The sequence below is a fragment of the Cyprinus carpio genome, chromosome B7, assembly GCF_018340385.1.
Source record: "Cyprinus carpio isolate SPL01 chromosome B7, ASM1834038v1, whole genome shotgun sequence".
Lineage (NCBI taxonomy): Eukaryota > Metazoa > Chordata > Actinopteri > Cypriniformes > Cyprinidae > Cyprinus > Cyprinus carpio.
The window spans coordinates 31,463,524-31,484,159 of record NC_056603.1 but is presented as its reverse complement, the minus strand read 5'-3'; the positions used below and the strand labels follow the sequence as shown (position 1 = coordinate 31,484,159).

The 20,636-nt window shown below is 36.9% G+C and overlaps 1 protein-coding gene across 1 annotated transcript in view; it reads left to right on the top strand.

The window, feature by feature from the left end:
* The first annotated feature begins 12,363 nt into the window (after positions 1-12,363).
* The window catches only part of rbpjb (recombination signal binding protein for immunoglobulin kappa J region b), a 47,256-nt gene continuing 38,983 nt past the window's right edge, over positions 12,364-20,636 (top strand). Inside the window, exon 1 of the mRNA XM_042728325.1 lies at positions 12,364-12,509. Within this exon, the coding sequence (XP_042584259.1) occupies positions 12,490-12,509 (20 nt within the window). The 5' untranslated portion in view covers positions 12,364-12,489. The remainder of the gene's footprint in view (positions 12,510-20,636) is intronic.

The following is a 20,636-nucleotide window of genomic DNA, read 5'->3' as shown; positions in this document are numbered from 1 at the left end:
ATATATATATATATGTATATATATGTGTATATGTATATGTATGTAAATGTATGTATGAGTTAATATTTATATAAAAATTTATATGTATATATATGTATATATATATATATGTATATATATATGTATATATATATATATATATATATATATACACAGTGGTATATATACATATATATATATATATATATATATATATATATATATATATATATATATATATATATATACATATATATACATATTGTTTTGTTTACATAATATATGTGTGTATACTGTGTATATTTATTATGTATATATAAATACACACACATGCATGTATATATTTAAGAAGAATATGTTATGTTTATATATTAAATATATTTATATATAATATAAAATATAAGAATATAAATATATAAATGTATATACATGTAAATATTTTCTTAATATATAATATATGTGTGTGTATTTATATATACATAATAAATATACCCTGTACACATACATATATTATGTAAACAAAACTTTTATTTTGGATGTGATTAATCGTGATTAATCATTTGACAGCCCTAATACAAGGCATTTTTTGACCAACAAGTATAATTTTTTTTAATATATATATATATATATATATATATATATATATATATATATATTCATATATATATATATATGTATATATATATATATATCACCTTAAAAACAGGTATCTGTCTTCCACTGTTGTTTTGACTCTTTGAAACCAAGTGATTTAAATTAAATAACATTACAAAAGTTAGGCAACTATTGCTACATATCTTACCCATCAAGCAAGAAAAAGGTCATTTCTGGGTTGGATTTAAACCCTAAATGTCACTAACAAAGCAGTAACTTAACATCTGTATTTAAAAGCTTTAGTACAGGATCTGTAATTTTCTGTTTTTGCTTTTAAACTCTGTACGAGGTTTCTTTGTATTAACAATGAATGATTCCTCAGGTAGTTTTTTTAGTTTTAGTAGTCTTTTTAGCTGTTTGTTTGATGAGTTCAGCTCATCTGATATGCATGCTGGTTTGACTTCAAAAATCAGAGTATCAGTGTAATAGAAAGCTGCATAATACATACTATTTTTGAAAAACACTGTATGCTGTGCACTATGCGGTACCCCAGTCCAAACATAGCCAATGACTTTGCTACTTAACTACTTTTCTGCACTGTCAAAAACACATGGTATGTGTGTCTATGAGTGGCTAACAGTGTATGCTTCTGTTTGCATATTAGGTGTGAGGTGATTGTTGGCTCAATTTCCAGACGTCTCCTGGTTCTCCTCCTGCAACACTGGCACCAGACTGACACTCATTCACCAGTAAATGTGTGTGTGTCCATGTAGACAAGAGCAAGAAATGAGGAGTGAGGTAGATTAGTGGGTCCACTGAATGTTACAAGCTTTCAGCTGGCACATCACATTCACCGTATGATGCAACCTAGGATGTTTTCAATTTCACAACCTGATTAGGCTAAACGCTTCTATTTCAGATACTCTCCAGCTAGACTCAATGGGAGCCAATACAGGAACTGAGCACTAAACTGCATTAAGTAGATCCAGGGAGACCGAGAAAATGTAAAAAAAAGAATCAAAACACTGGAAAACAAACAGACTGTATCAGGATCTGGCTATATCCAAAATGTCAACCTCAGTCTTTCCATGTTATAGTTAATGGGCTCAAAAGACCCCCTCTCTTACAGACTTTTGGAGGTAAGACTGAAATGTTGAGAGGTACTTTTTTCCTTCCATTTTACTCTTTTAATCTTTTTTGTTAGTATATATGACAGCTTGGAAATTCTCAATGCTCTGTGGTCACTGGCTCATGAGATCATTGTTTCAGAGAGGAAGACAATTATGAAAGTGCAGGGACATGACAGGGCTACTGTACCTCACATGTGAGCTCACAAAACAAGAATCGGAGCAGAATAATAAAAAAAGAGATCCATCATTTGAGATGAAAATGGTAAATGACAGGAGCTGTACATGCCTGGAGTGATGGCTGCTGAAAATTCTGCTTGGCCGTCACAGGATTAAATTACCGTACTTTTTTTTATGGTAAATTTTTGTTACAAAAACCTCTTATATGACAAAAGATTAAGAAAATTTTATTTCTCACGTCATGAACCCTTTAAAAAATAACTGAAAAAAAAAAAACCATGAGATTAATGACAATTATTATTTAATAATTGTTTACTTCTTTGTTACTATTCTGTTATCTTTTTATTACTATTTTTTTGTTTTGTTTTAAATGTTTAGCATATAAAAATTTAAATGCATACCCCTGGTTGGCCATCAGTAGACAGCCAAGCTTTGTGTCATGTTTTACTTATTCACACCTTTCTCTTTATTGCTTTGATAATTCAATAAAGTTCAAATAAAATTTCAAGGTTATGAAGATTATCTCTCTTTCTGTCTTCCTCCCTTTCTTTTTTGTTGGTCAGCTGATTTACCGGCTGTTGTTTGTGCCACCAGCTGTCTTTGACCTTTTGCCCTTTGACCTTTCAACCTGCTATCTGTTCTCAAAAACACAGGCCACACAATCCTGAACACACACACACACACACACACGTTTTCTGAGGCCTTAAAACTGGAGAGAGACATTTCCATGAAACACAATGCAAGCAAGCTCAATATTTCAGAACCATATCTTGGGCTATAACATTTGGAAAGTTCAGCTGAAGAGTCACTTCAGTACAAAAACATCTGCCAAGAAAATGAATATAATCTTAATCATTCCAAACATGATTTTTTTTTTCATTAATGTCATACTGAGTTATTGTCCTCATATATTTTATATCTGAAACAAATCCCAGAATTCATTATCATCACACTGATTAGTGAACAATTCATCTCAATAATGGATCAGGACATCGAAAACAAAGAGTTCACAATGTTTTTGGAGAAAATAACAGTTCCTGAATGGAGGAGACCGAATTTGGTGGAAGTACCCGACTGGGGATGATTTGGCCATTTTGTTTGTTTTGCCATCCCAGACGTGGCGGCTGAGAAGATTAAGAGATTTAGAGCGAGATTATTCTCTGGCCCATCAACGCGCTCCATCAAATAAGCAAATAAGTGGTTTGTAAACAAGCCCACAACAAAGGCTTTTGGCAAAATCTTTCAGACCTCGGCGGTGGATAGTGACTGTCTTGTGCTATAGAAAATGGTACATTCAAGGGCGAATACTACATCTACACTGTCGATCTGCATCCGTATGCATGTGTGCGCTTAGATGCGGATCAGGTTTTCAATAAATAAAGCTTATCCTGTGTGTCCTTGAAATTTCTCAACCCAAAGTGACAAGCCAAAAGCTTATAAGGACAGTCTGACCTACATGGGCGGGTCATTAAAATTTAGAGTAGAGTCCTAATTAACCTCAAATGTGGTTGAGATAGACACCCAAACAGTATCATAAATCATTGTGATTAAGAAAGAGAGAGAACAACAGATGATGTCATGGATGTGGAGAGTTGGATTTGCACACACACACACACACACACACACACGCATGCATATACACACCCTTCCCCTTGACATCCCTCCCCGCCCACACACTCGCCTTGCCACGCGAAGAGGAGCGTGCGTGTGTGTGCGAGATTGAAAGAGAGGGAGGAGATGCCTCTGAATATAACAGCATGGCCGGCAACGCCAAGCTCAAATGCAAAGGCGGCTGGATGGCCTTTTGTAATGTATATTAACTTGTGTCGGTCATTCACCTGACAGGCCATTGTTCCCCATGACCCAACAGCCTCCTCCCTCCCTCCATCTCTTCTTCCTTTTGAACAGGTTGGGTGCATTGTGTGCAGAGAGGCACGCAGTGCTGTTCCGTTGTCTGTTGTGGTGTGTGGGGGGGAGACGAGGGTTGAGACGCCGACCCCAGCGAGTGGGGGTGACCTAAGCAGATGGCGGGGCAGGCTGTCCACTCAGCCAGAATTAATAACGTGTGCCATGTCACATTGTCTGAGAAAACATTCCCCCTCTAGCCCCACCTCTCTTCATGTCCTCTCTTTCTATCCCTCTCTCTCAATTTCAATTTACTTTACTGGCATGACCAAACCTGTACATTTGGATTGCAAAAGCAGTGCCAAAAACAAAAAGGCAAAATAGTAAAAGACAGTGTATATATATATATATATATATATATATATATATATATATATATATATATATATATATATATATATATATATTATATATATATATATATATATATATATACTGTCTTTTACTATTTTGCCTTTTGTTTGTTAACACTATTTGGTTTATTACGTTATTGTTTTTTTTTTACTTTTTAAGTCAATGAAACTGGGTTTAAAATAATAATTGTTTATTAGTAGTATTTATTTAGTTATTTGTTTATTTATTTATTTATCTACTTACTTTTCAGAGGGCAAATAAAAAAGACACATAGACACATTCTTTGTTTTATTTTACTCTGTTATTTTATTTGTTTAATTTATATATATATATATATATATATATATATATATATAAATAATAAATAAGTATATAAATAACTAAATAAATACTACTAATAAACAATTATTATTTTAAACCCAGTTTCATTGACTTAAAAAGTAAAAAAAAAACAATAACGTAATAAACAAATAGTGTTAACAAACAAAACAAAACAAAAGAAACAAAAGTAGTATTAACAAAGTAGTATTGACAAACAAAACAAAACAACATGATTTTTATCCAGACTCTTTTACTTAAAAAGTAAAATAATGGAATAAACAAGTAGTTTTAAAAACAAAACAAAACAAAACAAAACAAAACAAAACAAAACAAAACAAAACAAAACAAAACAAAACAAAACAAAACAAAACAAAACAATCAGTAGTTTTGTTTAGAGATAATTTCTCCCTGAAAAGATTTTTTTTTTTTATAAATTATTATTTTTTAAATCCAGTTTCCTTGACTTAAAAACTGAAATAACAATAATGGAGTAAACAAATAACACAAAGCAAAACAAAACAAAACAATTGGATTTCTCTCTGAAAAATGAAACAATATTTTGTAATCCAGTTTCTATAAAAAGTTTAAAAAAGAAAAAAAAAAAAAACACACGAATAAACAAGTACAAAACAGAACAAAACCATTAGTAGTTTTGTCTGGAGATGACTGCTATCTGAAAAGATAACTTTTATCCATGTCCTTCTACTTTATTTCTTTTCAAAGAGTTTGCATTGACTGAAATCTCAAATTAAACATTCATCCTTTCGCTTTCACCATATTCAATATGAGAATAACTATTTGTGTTGTCTGCAATTTTTTATAAAAAATAGACAGGAGCTAGACAGCTCAGTACAGCATAATATTGTGCACAGCACTCCAATGACAACTGTAGAGATACACAAAAAATATACCATTCCCGTCATCTCTCAATAGTGTTGGCTGTTCCTCTCCCCCTCTTCCTCTCCATCTCTCAGTGCAAAGGGGATGTGCTGTACCCACTGTAGACATTTCCGGGGCCTCTTTTAGGATCAGCAGATCTTCAGCCAGAAAGCTTATAGACAGGGTCAGCGATCATAATCGCTAAAGTTCTTCCTGTCCAACAGCAGGGTCAAGGTTCTCACAGTATGTGCCGTGTGTGCGTTGACTTCTGGGAGAAAAACAGAGAAATGTGTGGCACATGTGAATGCATGGCATGTCAATTGTGGTCGACACGCAAATTGTAACAGAATGTGGTAAACTGAATGTAGGTCTTGCTATAACTGAGATGTCAGTTTTATTTGCGTTTCAAGGAGGGAGATCTGGGTCAAGGTTTTGACAAGTTCTCTTGGCTGTCTCGTTCCCCACCCCACTCCACCTCCTACATGAGGAAATTCTGCTGCTGTCAACGCTTTCACGCTGCCTTTGCAAACTCTCTCCTTCCTCGAAACAATGGAGACTGAAGAGAAATGTTGTCGTAAATTTCAAACTGTAGCAAAACGTGATTTATTTTATGATCTATGATTATGATTATGATCGAGATTTATTTTATGATTTATGATTAAGTTATTTTGTGCACTGGTCATTAAAAATGGACAGTCTTTACTGTCACTTGTAATTTATATTGTCAATTTACTGCATCTATTATTTCATTAAAAGTCCAGTTGTGTATTTTTTGAAGCTTATAGATTGCATTGTTTTATTTAACTCCTTTTGGAGATTTTAAATTACAGACCAGACTTTTACACTTGAAACTTGCACAGTTTTAACGTATGTTTTCCATTTAAAGCAAGACAGATGGTTCTTTATGAATGGGATAATAGCTGAGTGCATATTTTTAATGAAGTATCATAAATGCTGGGTTTCATCTCCATGTAGACTCTGTGATTATGCTGTCAGAGTGCTGTTAAAGGCATTATCACAGCTTGATATGACACTGGCCTTGTTGCACAGTTAAACAGATGACAAGAGGCCTGTGTGAGCCTGTTTTAATTACTGGAACAGGACAGAATCCAGCTTGCAGTGCACAGTTATATCTTCACACCACATTGTTACTTCTATGCAAAGCAGAGAGAGTTTCAAGACGTCTGCGCAGGCCTTAACAAGACATGCTGAGACACTACATCTCCAAGACGCAAAACAGGCCAGTTCTGATACATCGTTTAGCTCAATGGCATACATTTTTCATCTAACTGACACAGTAACCATGCAAATACCCAGATTTGAGCTGCACTGACCACAATACTGCATATTAAGCCCTGATGTTCCAACCGCATCCTGATGACAAACACAATTCCATTCACAGTGGTTTTCAGAAATAAATAAATGAGACTGAAAACATCTAAATGTTAGACTGCATTATTCCTGCACATGCTTGTATTTTTTAGAGCATGACGTTACTCAGAGTGCACATCAGTGTACAAGCCACCACATGTTCGGATTCAGTTCCTTCTTGATTCTTGGAATAATGAATCTCAATGTCAGCTAGTCACAATTATAAAGAAAGACGATATCTACTGTATACTATAATGACTTCATTGGTCCTTTAGAGCCATAAAATGGTAGAAATAATGGTCAAAACTCACAATTTCCAGCAAGGAAGAGGAGGACTGGGATTACCTGCAAGAACATCTACTTAGATCTTCTTGAATGTCAGAATTCACTGTTAATAAAGTTTTCTCTTTAAATCATCATCACTAAAGTGTGTAATTCAGTGGCATCATTAGACATCCTCTCATCAAGCTTCAAAACGGTGTTATAAATGAAGCCTTCATGGCCACAATAATACGACTGACAAGGTCCTTTTATAAAGGCTTCTGGCTTTCTTGTCCAAAGTGGAAAGCATTACAGATAATTTGTAGAGCAGAACATATTAATCCTCTAGAAAGAACCAGTCCAAGCACATTGCAGATAAAGACTAAAATGCCATGACATTTTTAGGGCAGCCAATTTGCACTTCTTGTCATACTCAACAGAGGCTAGCTGCACTGTAAAAATGATTTGCAATATTTACAGGAAAAAATACTACAGTAGAACCTGTTCATTTGTTAACTGTAAGTGACCTTATCATATACAGTGAAAAACTGTAAATGGTTGCAACATATGTAACTGTACAGAAATACTGTACACTTTGTGGTTTTGCAAGTAAAAACCATGAATTACCACATAATTTACAGTGAAAAACAGAAAAAGATACCTGAAACACTGTTGCCATATTTCTGCATTGAATGTCTGGCTTTCTGCTGTAATTTATGAATTTATGCTGTTTGTTTGTTTGTTTTACTGCAGGATATTTTTTGCAGTATTAATAAAAATAAAAAGCCTGTCAACTTAGTCTTCACTTTTTTCTCAATCCCAGTCTTGTGTGGTAACAGATTCCTTTATATCAAAAGATATTCCTCTGAAATTGTACATTGGCCTTGTGTCTCTCTCACCTCTTTGCCTTTGCCATTTTGAATAGAATCTCGATATGCTCGATTTCTCAGTACTGGTTTGCGCTAACAGCTCAAGGCTAAAGCTGGACTACATTAACTGAGATGCAGCATGTGGTCATTAACTTCCATCAACTACTTTCCTCAGACTATAAAATACATTTGCTACACAAAACGCCTTTTACCCTCTACAACTAAAATCAGAAAACCAGGCACTTATAATTATGGGCTAAATCACTTTATTAATTTCTTTGGTTTCATGAGACATTTTGAAATGTTGAGCACCCATGAAATAGGATGATGATATGTATGTGTGTGAAATTCTCCTCAGATGCCGTATCTCTAGCTGGTAGACTCCCACTAAAAGAGGTAATATACCAAATTTACATTCATGGATGTGCACTCTGGGACGACACTCAAAGCCTAGAGCCTTAAACTCATCTTTTAATTTCATTCGAGACTCTCTAAACTGTTTTTAAGCTGTTCTCGGACGTACTACAATGAATTTTCCATCCTGCTCTCACATTAAAGAGAGAGGCACTGATTTGGGCCGTGGCTGTCTGTGAAGCCAATGATGCCTGGGTCTTTTGAAGATGACTCTCCATTAGTCAAACTGGCTGTTTCTTGTGGGTTTTTCCTAGTGTTTTGCGGTCCATCTATGTGTGTGTGTGTGAGACCCCTGAGGCGAACACACTCATACAGCTGACTGCTTGAACTACAGGTCAGTCCAGCCCGGCAAAATGTCAGTGGTGTCTTGTGATGCCCGTTGGCATTCATTATCAGATACAGAAATATTATCTGATTCCAAAGCACGCTTACTTTTGAAATAATGAAGATTTTCTACATGGTGTGTGTGTGTGTGTGGTGGGGGTTGGGGGATGAGTGAGTCCATCAGATAGCATCACAATTCCTCAAATATTCACCAAAAAGAAAGCAAAATCTAACTTTGATGTGCAAATGATATCCCTCTCCGAATTAAGAATGTGACTCTCCACATAACGCACATTGGGAGGGCTGAATTTATCTCTCCTATTAAGTTTCTCCGTCCTCAGTGACTGCTCAGAGGGCTGTTTCCACTATGATGAGTACGAATATTGAAAATCCGTAAGGCCCCGGCCCTAATCCATACATTATACAGGTCTGTGGTTAAAAGGTATCATCTGGTTGGGGGCTGAAGTGGGACTTGCCTTTGGAGACAAGTCTTTCTCTTGGCAAAATACACAGGCAGTCATCAACACTGGATTTACGGGCGGCACACTTGTGGTTCAGTCGTGATTGCTTGAATTGGCGGCATATGCTGTCTGCTTCATTGAGCTCCTGAGATGGGTCTCTTTCATTGAAAATAATCACTTGGGAACTGCAAGACAGATGAGAGAACTATATTGGAGTAGAAGGAAAAAGAGAGGGAAAGAGAAGGTAGAAAAGGAAGTAACGGTGCTCAAACTAAAAGGAGTGAAATTCTGAACCAACACCATATGGGGTGAGAGAGAATACAATAGAGATGGCTATACTGTTGCACTATACAAACACATTAAAATGATGTTTTAATAGCAATAAAAAGAATAGTTGTTACTTAGAGCAAACTTTGGCAAAGTCTCAAACAGTTTTCCAACAAACTCTCAGGCCAGCTTGACAACCTATGGTGTGTACAGGAAGAGGAAAGAGTTATGAGAATTCCTAAAGGAAACATTAAATCATATTTGTGTGTATCCATAAAGCATGTTATTAGTTTTATAACACTTTGGGGTCAAAGTTTAAAACCAATAGTTAAACTTGGAAACACTATCATAATTTCACATATCTTGAGGCTTTTGTTACAATGGTTGTGAGGCCCTCAAACACTTGCACTTCTGCAGTCATTTACTGGTTTCATCTGTAAAAGATTTCGGAAACTTTACAGTTTTTATAAAACTCTAAGAGTAACTGGAGGTTACTTTCTCAGATCGTAAAAAAAGACGGGGGAAAGGAATGGAAAATGGCTTTAGTGCATGAGGCTTCCTCCCCCGAATCCTCTGGCTGAAGGCTCAGTGCCAGATTGTGTGGAACCTGTTTTTTTCTCTCTCTGCTGTGACCTATCCGTCCTAGTACTCGTGTCACTCTTTTCCACTATCTCGCTTCTCACATTTTCTTTCTTTATCATGCTCCTTTTCCTTTCAGTCCTCCTCCATTCTCACTCACTCTCTTGTCAGAAAGATTATGAAGCACAAATAAAAATCAATAATACATCCGAAAGGATTGGAAAACTGTGGATTAAAGTCAGTTTGAGGTCAGGTGTGAAGAGTCCGACTGCTATTTAATATTCCTGAACAGTTCACTCAGCTCACAGCCAAGCAGCACAAAAGGCATCAGTTGAGCTGTCATGTCTGTTTTGAGATCGTGAAATAATTAGGTGATAAAGTGGAATTCAGAACCTAGCTTCAGAATGGCAGGAATATAAAAAAAGGCCATGGGATGCTGGAAAAAACAGTATTTTTAAAGCAATACTTAATTCAGATTTCTCTCATCATTACTCACCTTCATGTTGAACCTGTATTACTGCGAAACACCGAAAAAAGATGTTTAGCAGAATGTCTGAGCTGCTCTCTCTCCAAAGAGGATGGAGAATGAAGCTGTTAAGCTCTGAACAGCACAAGAAAGCAAAAAAAGTGTTTCATATAATCATGGCAATTCATATCTATTTTACATTTCGGCAAATTGATGACTAATTTGTACAATCTCATTAATTTTTCCATATAATCTTCTTATGCCCACCAGACAGTTAGGTAGGTTTAGGGTTAGCCCTTCATGCTTACATTTTTCTTTCTTTCTAAAAATCATACATTTCCGTACAATTCACATGATGCACATTTACACAAAATTGGTGATTTTTCATGAGATCGAGTTGGTCAATACAACTTGACGACGAGCACAAGATTTTTGGTGAGTTCGACTTCCTGCACACACTGACTGGTGTGTAACTTGAAGCAAGGCATGCTGGTTAGAAAATATATATAACCAGAGGTGGCATGACCTTGAATCACAGTGAAGTATGCAAGTACAATGACAGCAATTTCAGAATAGTCGACTGACTCATTCTATTACATTTCTCCAGAATGGCTGCGCAAGATGTTTCACAATTAGTCAGCCTCGAAAATGACAGCAACAACTCTTTTCATGTCATCTCCGTGCTATACTGTATCATGACTATCAAATTAAAACTGTCAAAAACATACAACCCACAATATTGGAATTTAAATAATATAGGCTTGTGCTGAACATCCTACTTGTTCGTACAGGCACTATATTAAACTCCCGAATGAAAAGTGTTTCTGGTTTGTTAATCTGAAAGAAAATATAACATCTAATCCACTTTGCCTGTGATAAAGAAAGCAAACACTGCACAAGCATCATTACGGGAAGCAGAAATTGTCAAACTTGACAGCTCCGCTTTCAACTCCTCCCCTGACTGCAAGCAGCAAATCACACAGATCGGTAAGCTCAGCCTTAGATGAAGCCAAACATACCTTTTGTGTAAGGAATAGACAGAAATTTAGGGTGCATTCACACCTGTCTTGTTTAGTTCGATTGAATCAAAACCAAGTTTGTTCCCTTTTGGGCAGGTGTGAATACAGCAATCGCACGCGGGTGCGGCCCAAACAACCGTACCGAGACCTAGCTGAAGATTTGTAATGGTTTTATTGGTTATAATGGGGACTGTATTGGTTTTACTGGGAACTGTAATGGACCCTGTTGACCTCTGTTGGTCACCTTCTATTGGTGGCTTGTTGAAACCAATAAATCCTAATGGAATATGTCCCATAACACACTACAAATACATTTTTAATGACTAGAAGTTAATGGTTTGTAATGTTTGTATGGCATTTGTAGTGGAAACCATTACTTTTTTTTTTTTTTTTTTTTTTGATGGTTCTATTGGTTTTTTTTTTTCAGCTGGTGAAAGGGAACCACACCAAACAAGAAATATCAACATTGTATTTGGTCCGGACAAAAGCAAGTGAACTAGCGGATATTCCTTGCAAACTTTTCTTTACAGTCATGGTTACCATTTACTTCCGCAGCAAGGATAAGAATTTAATTTTGGGGTGAACACAGGAGTCACTATTGAAATGTAAAGGGTTCTGCTATGTGGTATTATGTATGGGACTGTATTTCTGCACATTACAGTCATTTTAATGGTTTGATAACAAGCTCCATAACTATCTCGTGAGCAACCCTTATCAGACCGGAGCCTGGGAAATCTCAAGCTTCAACGTCAAAATGTCTTGCCAATTCCGCCTGTGGAGGTTATTTATGAGCGGGTAAACACTGTTTCAGCACTGTAAAACATCCATCCGCGGCGCTTCGCACCAATCTCGCGATGCCACGAGCCTCGCTCACTCAGCTGTATGGTGAGAGTTTTCCTCCTCTCGCGAGATCAGAAGAGTTTCCCACGCCTGTTGTTGTGGTGTCTGCCCTCTTCTTTCACTCACCCTGCCCCCCCTCCTCTGTCCTCGTCACCCGCCCCCTTTCTCTCTTTCCCTCGCTCCTTCAGTCTCCAGTCTGCTTCTGTTGTCTCGGCGGCTGGTAGGGTCTGGGAGAGAGGATCTCGCGAGTCTTGGAGTTTTGGTGAGAGTTTGTGGAAGATGGCGCCTGTTGTGACAGGGTAAGTCTGAGATTCAGGACTGCTGCAGGAGTTCAGCTGCTCTCACACACTTTCTCATATTTGAACGGGTTTAATGAAAAGATGGCGGGTTTCTTTTCCATTTTGCACGTGTGCCGCCTGTGTACTGTGAATGGCTGTGCTCAGCTTATTTATAAGAGCACGCGGAGTGTGTGTTTTTATATTTTGAGTGTAGTGCGCGTGTGTTGTGGGGTTGTTGCATTGAGCCCATGGGGAGCTGAGGGCCAGCCACACCGTTGTGTATTGACTTTCTAACCACGCAGTATCCCAAAATATAATTGGAATTTTTTTTTTGAAATCACCAAATAAACAACATCGCTGTATAGGGAAACCCCCATGAACGGATTGTCCCTCGTACACATGGCGAAGAGGCACATTGTATGGTTATAGTAACGCAGTACAGAGGCTTTGTTTCGTTTGGGATTGGAGTGGAAAACACCTCCCGTCTGAATGTGTGCTTCTGTTGCTCTGTCGGTGGTCAGATGTGTTTTATTGATTGTCTGCGGGGAAATGTGCTCGATTGTGAAGTGTTGTTTACCAAACAGAGCCGCTGGCTCTGCTGTCGCTCACTCGGTGCAGGCGAATCATTATTTAATGGCAAGTGCAACTAAGGACATTAAAGCTCCCCGGCGACTGGAAAAAGAAGCGTGGAACTGTTTAGGAATCGGAGCCTTTCGCGAAATCATTTCTAGCACGGCAGTGTTTTGCTTGTGTCACTCTTGGGCATCAATGCTGAACGATGTGCGAGTGATTGTGGCACTGCTTCCAGCTGAATAGTGTGTCTGTAGCGGGGATATCCCATCCACCCTGATTTATTAAATAGAATAATAATGTATAATGTAATGTATCATTACACTTAATTTGCAAATACGCAGCGACATATGAACAAGTCAGTAATAAAGTTTCACAAAACTTACAGTTATTTCGTTTTGTGACGTACATCACTTTAAGTAACTTGTAGTTTATTCAGTGGCTGCTCTGATTAATTAAAGGATTATTTAGACAGATTCACTAACTGTTGTAACTGTTGAGTTTTTGAGTCTTTTTATTAACGATTCATTAAAAGAACTGACTTAGAAGTCACCTTAATAGATGCTTTTTTTTTCTCTAATACCACAAAATATTTACTTCTGTCCCGCTTAAATTGAGAGAATCAACTTTAAATGAAGACCAGTCTTACCAAAATAGCAACAAACGAGTAAGCAGACAATACTGTTCTGTTTATTTTAAGCGTGCGCTACAGTTTTGTCGTCTGCCTAAATGTTCAAGCTCTTTAAAGTTATGTGGATTCTGATTAGCTCTCAAAGATTTAAGGGTTCATAAGTTGGGAAAAAATCATTCGTGACTCTGTTGTTCCGCTTGGACTTTTCTGTTGTCATATAATTAGCATGATTTTAAAAGCTTTTTATTTCATCATAAAAACTTTTAGTCGATGGCATGAACAGCCCTTTAACCTTTATGTTCATTTCCCTGAAAAGTATGAACGTGTGTCATTTTCAAAACAATACTCTGTTTGTTTAAACTTCTTGTCTAGACTGAGACGGCAGTGTTGGCAATGATGCGTATTTGAATGACAGATGGGGGAGTATTTGGGAAACATGTTTGAAAACAGTTATTATTATTTATTTATTGGTGCAAAAAGTAGACCCATTAAGAGATATCTTAAATTCTCTCTTGGCTGTTCAGTTCTTCAGTTTTGTTGTTTTTATAAATTTATTAAATAAATCATTCATTATTATTGCTTTTATTCTTATGCTGTAATTGTAATAAGGATATTAATGTAGAACAATGTTATTTAGGTATATTTAAGACATTTTGTGAAATGATAACCACCAAAGCTCCCGTTGATTACGTTTTAGAACAATAATATTATGAAGTGCACAGTAACATTTTTTTGTTTTTGATGAAATTCATACATAAATAGAGTCTCTGGTACCTTTTGTCATGTTTGCACACAGCCAACGAGGTGACAGACAACACACATCCCCTATCTTTTATTTCTCTTCTTCTCTTCCTTTTTTTGGCGAGGGGTGGGGAGGGGTGGCAGACTGTTTATTTGGGGGCTTTCCAGCAGACCTGAACTGCCGCTGTTTTGACAGGGAAGCCAACGACTGGTTGACTGGCCACCTGTCCAGCTGATCTCCACCAATGAAATTAGAGATGGCATGATTGTTAGCATGTGTGAGGGCATCATCATGCCAGTGGCTGGAGCGATTAGAGTGTGGCTGGCCTTTTACAGTTCACTGCACAGTCTTTTGTGCATTGCACCCTGGTTGACCTGATAAATCTTGGGCTTCTCATGTGAGGCTGGTGCTCGCCTAATGGCCGAGAGTCCGGTGTGCTAACACAAGAGGTTGTTCGTTCAGTGTAAAGCATGAGTTATCCTTCTAAATCCCTGTTTACACCTGGTATCAACATTCGCCTCGGTGTATCTCTCGTATTGGATGATAGAAAAATAATTGGTTAAATATAGTGTGTTGTAACCATCCATTAAAGTAAATATGTATTTTCCTTAAAACTTTAATACATATGAGTGTAATAATGTATTTTTAGGCTATCTATCTATCTATCTATCTATCTATCTATCTATCTATCTATCTATCTATCTATCTATCTATCTATCTATCTATCTATCTATCTTAAATGTATCTCTTATATATCTTATCTTATATAGGTCTATTTAAGATATATATCTTGTCTTATATATTTAAGGTTAATTAATTGTTTAGAAAAAAATCAGAATATATTGTATAGATGAAATGTATATGTATTTTTGAATAAATGAATAGGACAAAAATACCATTGTGTCATTGACAGAATAGCAATGTTTTGAGGGATATATTTCTGAAATTGTTGGTGCTATTTTTATTGCTTTTGGAAAGGTTACTGTGGTGCTCATACAATACTATTCATCAGTTCCTTGGTTTAAGAAAGATCTCTAGTGTGTGGAGGGAAAACAATCCCAGCATCACCTTGAATGATGAAAGCATGAATCACCTCTAGCACAATGCAGCCTGTATCGTGCTCCAGGGGAAGGAGATTTTATTTAACATTACACAGACCAATTTCTCCGTCTGTTCTTTTTTTGCTAAAGCGTATTCGCTGTAGACTTGGAGTGTAGCCCTTTTCTGTTGTGTATAATGACACAATAAAGTCTGTCCGCTTGGGACAATGAAAGGTGTGTGCCTTGATAAACAGGTAGGCGTGTGTGCGTGAAAGAACCGTTCCCCTGAGGCATCTCTCCTGCCCTAATACCCATTATGCAGGCAAGACGCTCTGCAAAGGGGTTAGGAGAGAAGAGCGGAGGGGCGTTCAGTGACCTGTCTGAGGAGAAACAAGACGGCTTGTAGCATAAAAGAGAGCATGCATGCATGCTGTCTCATCCTGCTGCTCTTGCTTCCTGCCTTGTGTTTGAGCAAAGGTAAGCCAATAAAGAGAGGCTTGTTGTTGCTACATAGGTTGGATGGTGCATGTTTTTCTCACCTTCATGCAGAGTTGCCATCATTATTGTAGTCTAAGTCTAACCTTAAATTATTGGTTGGTCAAAGCTGTATGTATAAAGAAAGAAAAAAAGGAAGTTCTGTGCTTAGTGTAATAAACTCGCCTGTTGCATCATTTTTTGTCTGATTTTATTTGTGACAACCAACCATGTATCTATTTCATGTGTTCTCACATCTATTTGCAATAGAAAACCATCGAAGCCCAATGTTGATTTAAAATGCGGTCATTTGAGGTGGCTAAGACTGTTGGGGCTTTCCTCAATGGTCATTTAGCTTGGCTTAGAGTCTGCATGGCACCCAGCATCAGTTCTGGTTCTTTGCCACGAGTTGCATTCAGTGAGCGTTATATGCTTTCTGATGACTGTGGAAAAAGATTTGCTGTCAGTTTAACCCTTCAGAACTACCTGGGGTCTTTTTGAACACAAATGACGTTTGGTGAGTTTAAAAAAAAAAATCATTGAAATGGATTTGGAAACTGCCACATTGCAGAACACAAATAAACTGTCATCCCTGTTCTCACATCCCCAGTGCATACAGCCCAAACCCCCAAAACCCACTCATCATGAGAAATGAAAAAGTGATATGGCATGAGTGGTTCCCTCTTATATAATTTGTCAAAAAGAAATCAGCTACAATGAAGAAGACACACTGAAGTGATTGAGAGGGACACCACAACACATCCACGATGGAGAACAAATGCAAACACACACACACGAATGCACATATACACGCTAATATAACACCCTAGTATTCAGAATTGACTGTAATCGTGTTATAATTGCAAAAAATTATACTTCAGGAAAAATAAATGCTAAACGTTAACAGTCATTTTTATTAATAATGATTTTAGAATGTTTTCACACAAATCTAAATATCAAACTTGTGAAAAGATCTATATCTATGTGGAAATGACAAATGAGACATTGAGAAATGCTCAAGAGCCATGTGGTGGCTGTAGAATTTTGATGGAAATTTTACATTTTAGAAATGTTTGTTTTCAAGTCAATGGAAACAATTTCCCATTAAACCATGGCACACTGGCTCATGTTCTCTCCATGAATGAAAGTTAGAAATGTGTCTTTTTAAAAGTGAATTATACATAGTTTTTTTTTTTTTTTATGTAATACCACAAATCCTCCCAAAACTACGTAACTGTAGAGTATAGACATTAATAGACTCAGTAAAATACCATTTGTTTAGAAACACTTTTTGTTTTGTTTTATCACATTTTGTTGTCTGGGCTCTCTGAAGACCCCACCAGCTGGAGTGTACATTCCAAACGAATAGTTAGGAAGGGTTAAATTAAACTTTGGAATCATTTCAAAGCATTGGAAACATTCTTTCTTGATTGACTGGTCAGTTGCCTTGTGGATATATCGTTCGTAAGAAGCTTATCTTCTTGCCAGAAAGGGTGTAAAGGGTCAAGAAATGTTATTTACTTGTGTGAGCTTGGAATGTTTTAAATGGTCTTAGTTTTGTCTTTAGGGATCAAAATGGCATTATCATACAGAGCCCAAAATTGCTGCTGTGGTTTTATGAAAAACTGGGTAAAAAAAAAAGCCAATCCCTCATTGTGTTTGCCTTGGCATGGATAATGTATGAGGTAAAGAGAGCCCGAGAGTGCAACGGTGTTTGTGGTGCCCTTTTATTCTTGAATTTCCTCATTCTTGCACTGGCCGGTTGGTTGTGATTACAGCATAGCCGAGGGAACTTTGCTTTCTTCACTGTCAGCAGTTTTTTTCTCCCTTTTTCAAACATCCAGGATGTTTCATTCAGAAAACATGGAAGTGATCGCCTTGACTGTTTCGTATTTGATTTCTGACTAAATTTAACCAGATTTGCTGAATGTTGTGATGATTATGAATTTGTCTAGAAAACATTCATATTTGTCACCAGTGAAATACGCTTGCATGTGTCTGGGAACCTGTGAAAAAGAAACAAAGCTACACAGAAAAAACTCTGATTGTCCATGACAGGAAAATGGCCCCACGTTGATGAATTGTTTGTTTTGGCTTGGGGAAGGACCTCAGTGCCGTGGAGTGACTGATTGACAGTGTTTACTCTCTAGTGGTCCAGCTGTTTTTAAGAGTGTGCCCTGTAATTGAACACAGCGACAATGACTTTTTGTTGATATATTTTAGATTTTCTTGAATGTGTAGGAACTTGTAGCCCCCAAAAAGAAAATAGCAGTTTGATTTTTTCTTGAATAGAAAGTTTAAAATAAACTCATTTATTTGAAATAGATTATTTTTAACAATGTAAAAGTCTTTACTGTCACTTCCGTTCAGTATAATGTGTCCATGCTGACTAAAAGTAGCGTATTCATTTCTTTAAAACTTACTTACACCAAAAATTGGTGTCTGCCAAAACTTACATGTGTGAATTCATAATATTTATCTGCTTATTTCCCCATAGAGTGTAAATACATATCTTGATCCACCATTTGAGAAGAGAGAGAAAAAGATTTAATAAGCTGATCATCCAAATTCTGAGTGGATTTTTGTTCTTCTACTACTAAGGTATTTTCTTTTGGTGAGAAGGAGACTACTGCTACTTAGAGAGTCTGTGCAGCACAGCCTGGCCAGCATCTCTCCAGGACAAGGACATCTATTAGGCTGCTAAGCGCTGTTCCTCAGGGATCTGAGGTGGATGACAAGAGATGCTTGAAGTGGCTGGCTCTTGGGAAGTCGACTGCACAGGAATGACATAGCAAGGTCTGGATGACCCTGCATAGTCATTCCTTTAGAAACACAACCTTTGCTTGACAGACTAGTCAGATGGGCAAGAGGGATTTTTTTTGATATGGTTCAGTATATACAGATGTTGATGAAAAAAAACATGAATATAATAAGTAGGCTAATGTGTTTTTTTAATTATTTTTTAATTATTATTTTTTTTATGTGCACATAAACCTAAGCCCAAATCACATCATTTTCGACACTAAGTGTAGGATCTGCACACCATCTTGTGTTATGGTTAGATTTCATTGGGACCATCTGCTGTAAGTGAAGATATGCCATTTCCTGTTTGTGTGCCATTACATAAGCAAAAATGCAATGAATGCAGTTTACAGAGGATGCTTTCTCAGAATTTGTCTGCAGTACTTAAAATGTTTTGTATGTTGGTTCTACATATGCATCAGCTGGATTTTCTTTTGCCATTGCAAAGTTTTTTTTTTCCACCCTATTGCGCTATTAGTAATGTGTAGTGACGATAATTGCACTGTTTTGTTGGGGCAGTCGTGGCCTAATGGATAGAGAGTCAGACTTGTGATCTGAAGGACGCGTGTTTGAGTCTCAGGTCCAGCAGGGATTGTAGGTGGGGGGGAGTGAATAACCAGCGCTCTCTCCACTCTTCAATACCACAGCAAAAAAAACCAATATGGCTGCCCACTGCTCCGGGTGTGTGTTCACTGCTGTGTGTGTGTGCACTTGGATGGGTTATATGCAGAGCACATATACAGGTCAGATCACCATACTTACTTGGCCACACGTCACTTAAATTTTTTTTTGTTGTCCTCTGTTATGGCCTCTTTACACATACTTATTATTTATTATCAAAAGGAAAAACAGTTTTGGTCAGATCACCATGCTTTTGTAAAATCCTGCCTGTGAGCTATTTTGTCAAGTTGGATTTTAGTAAATTGTCTATTGCCACTGCAACTGAAAAGAAAAAGCAAGATTATTGAATTGCAATAATGGCATTGAAATATAATTATGTTGCATCTGTACAAAATAATTTAGTGACACATGAAGAAAAAGACATCAGATAATGCCTCTATATTTATTCATCTATATCTTTTTTTTTTTTTTAGATATGTTTGGACATTTGTTTGTTAGATAAGGTCAGGGAGGAAGGATGGATGTATGAGATTTGATGGGATTTTCCCCTTCAAGAGTTCCTTCAGTCACATTTGGACTTGAATGAAGGAAAGAGAGAGCTAGAAAGATGAAAGAGGAACAAAGAGTTGCTCTGAATGTGTCCATTTCCTCTGTTGATACAACCACGCAGAGAAACCAGACAGTGAGTTAGAGCTGTCATGTGTAGGCAGCACATCACCACCTTCCTGTCTGTCGGACCTTGTTACCCCTCACCCAGCTACAGATCACAAGTGAGCTTATGGTCAGTGTTTTTTTTCCCCTTCATATTTCCCCTCAGCCTACAGATCAGCAGTCAGCACTTGAGCTGAAGATACGAAATGCTTGCAGAATATCACCACACGGTTTGATGTCATTAGTGCTTTACTGGATCCAGCGAGCCCACTATTAACTCCAGACCCTGGTGCATAAGATATAATCACAGATTAACTAAATATTTTGGACATGTAACTGTCACTAATAGGTTTTATAGCAATCTAGACTGGCTATGGCTTTTCAAAATCTATGTACACTTCTGTTTAAATGTTTGGAGTTAGTAAGATTAATTCATTGATTGATTTATTAAAGACATTAATATTTTTATTCAACAAGGATGTATCAAAATATATATTTTTTTTTACCATGTTAGATATTTCAAATTAATGCTGTCCTTTTAAACTTTCTTTTTATGTTAATAATAAGAAATGTTTTTTTAATCACCAAATTAGCATATTAGAATGATTTTAGAAGAA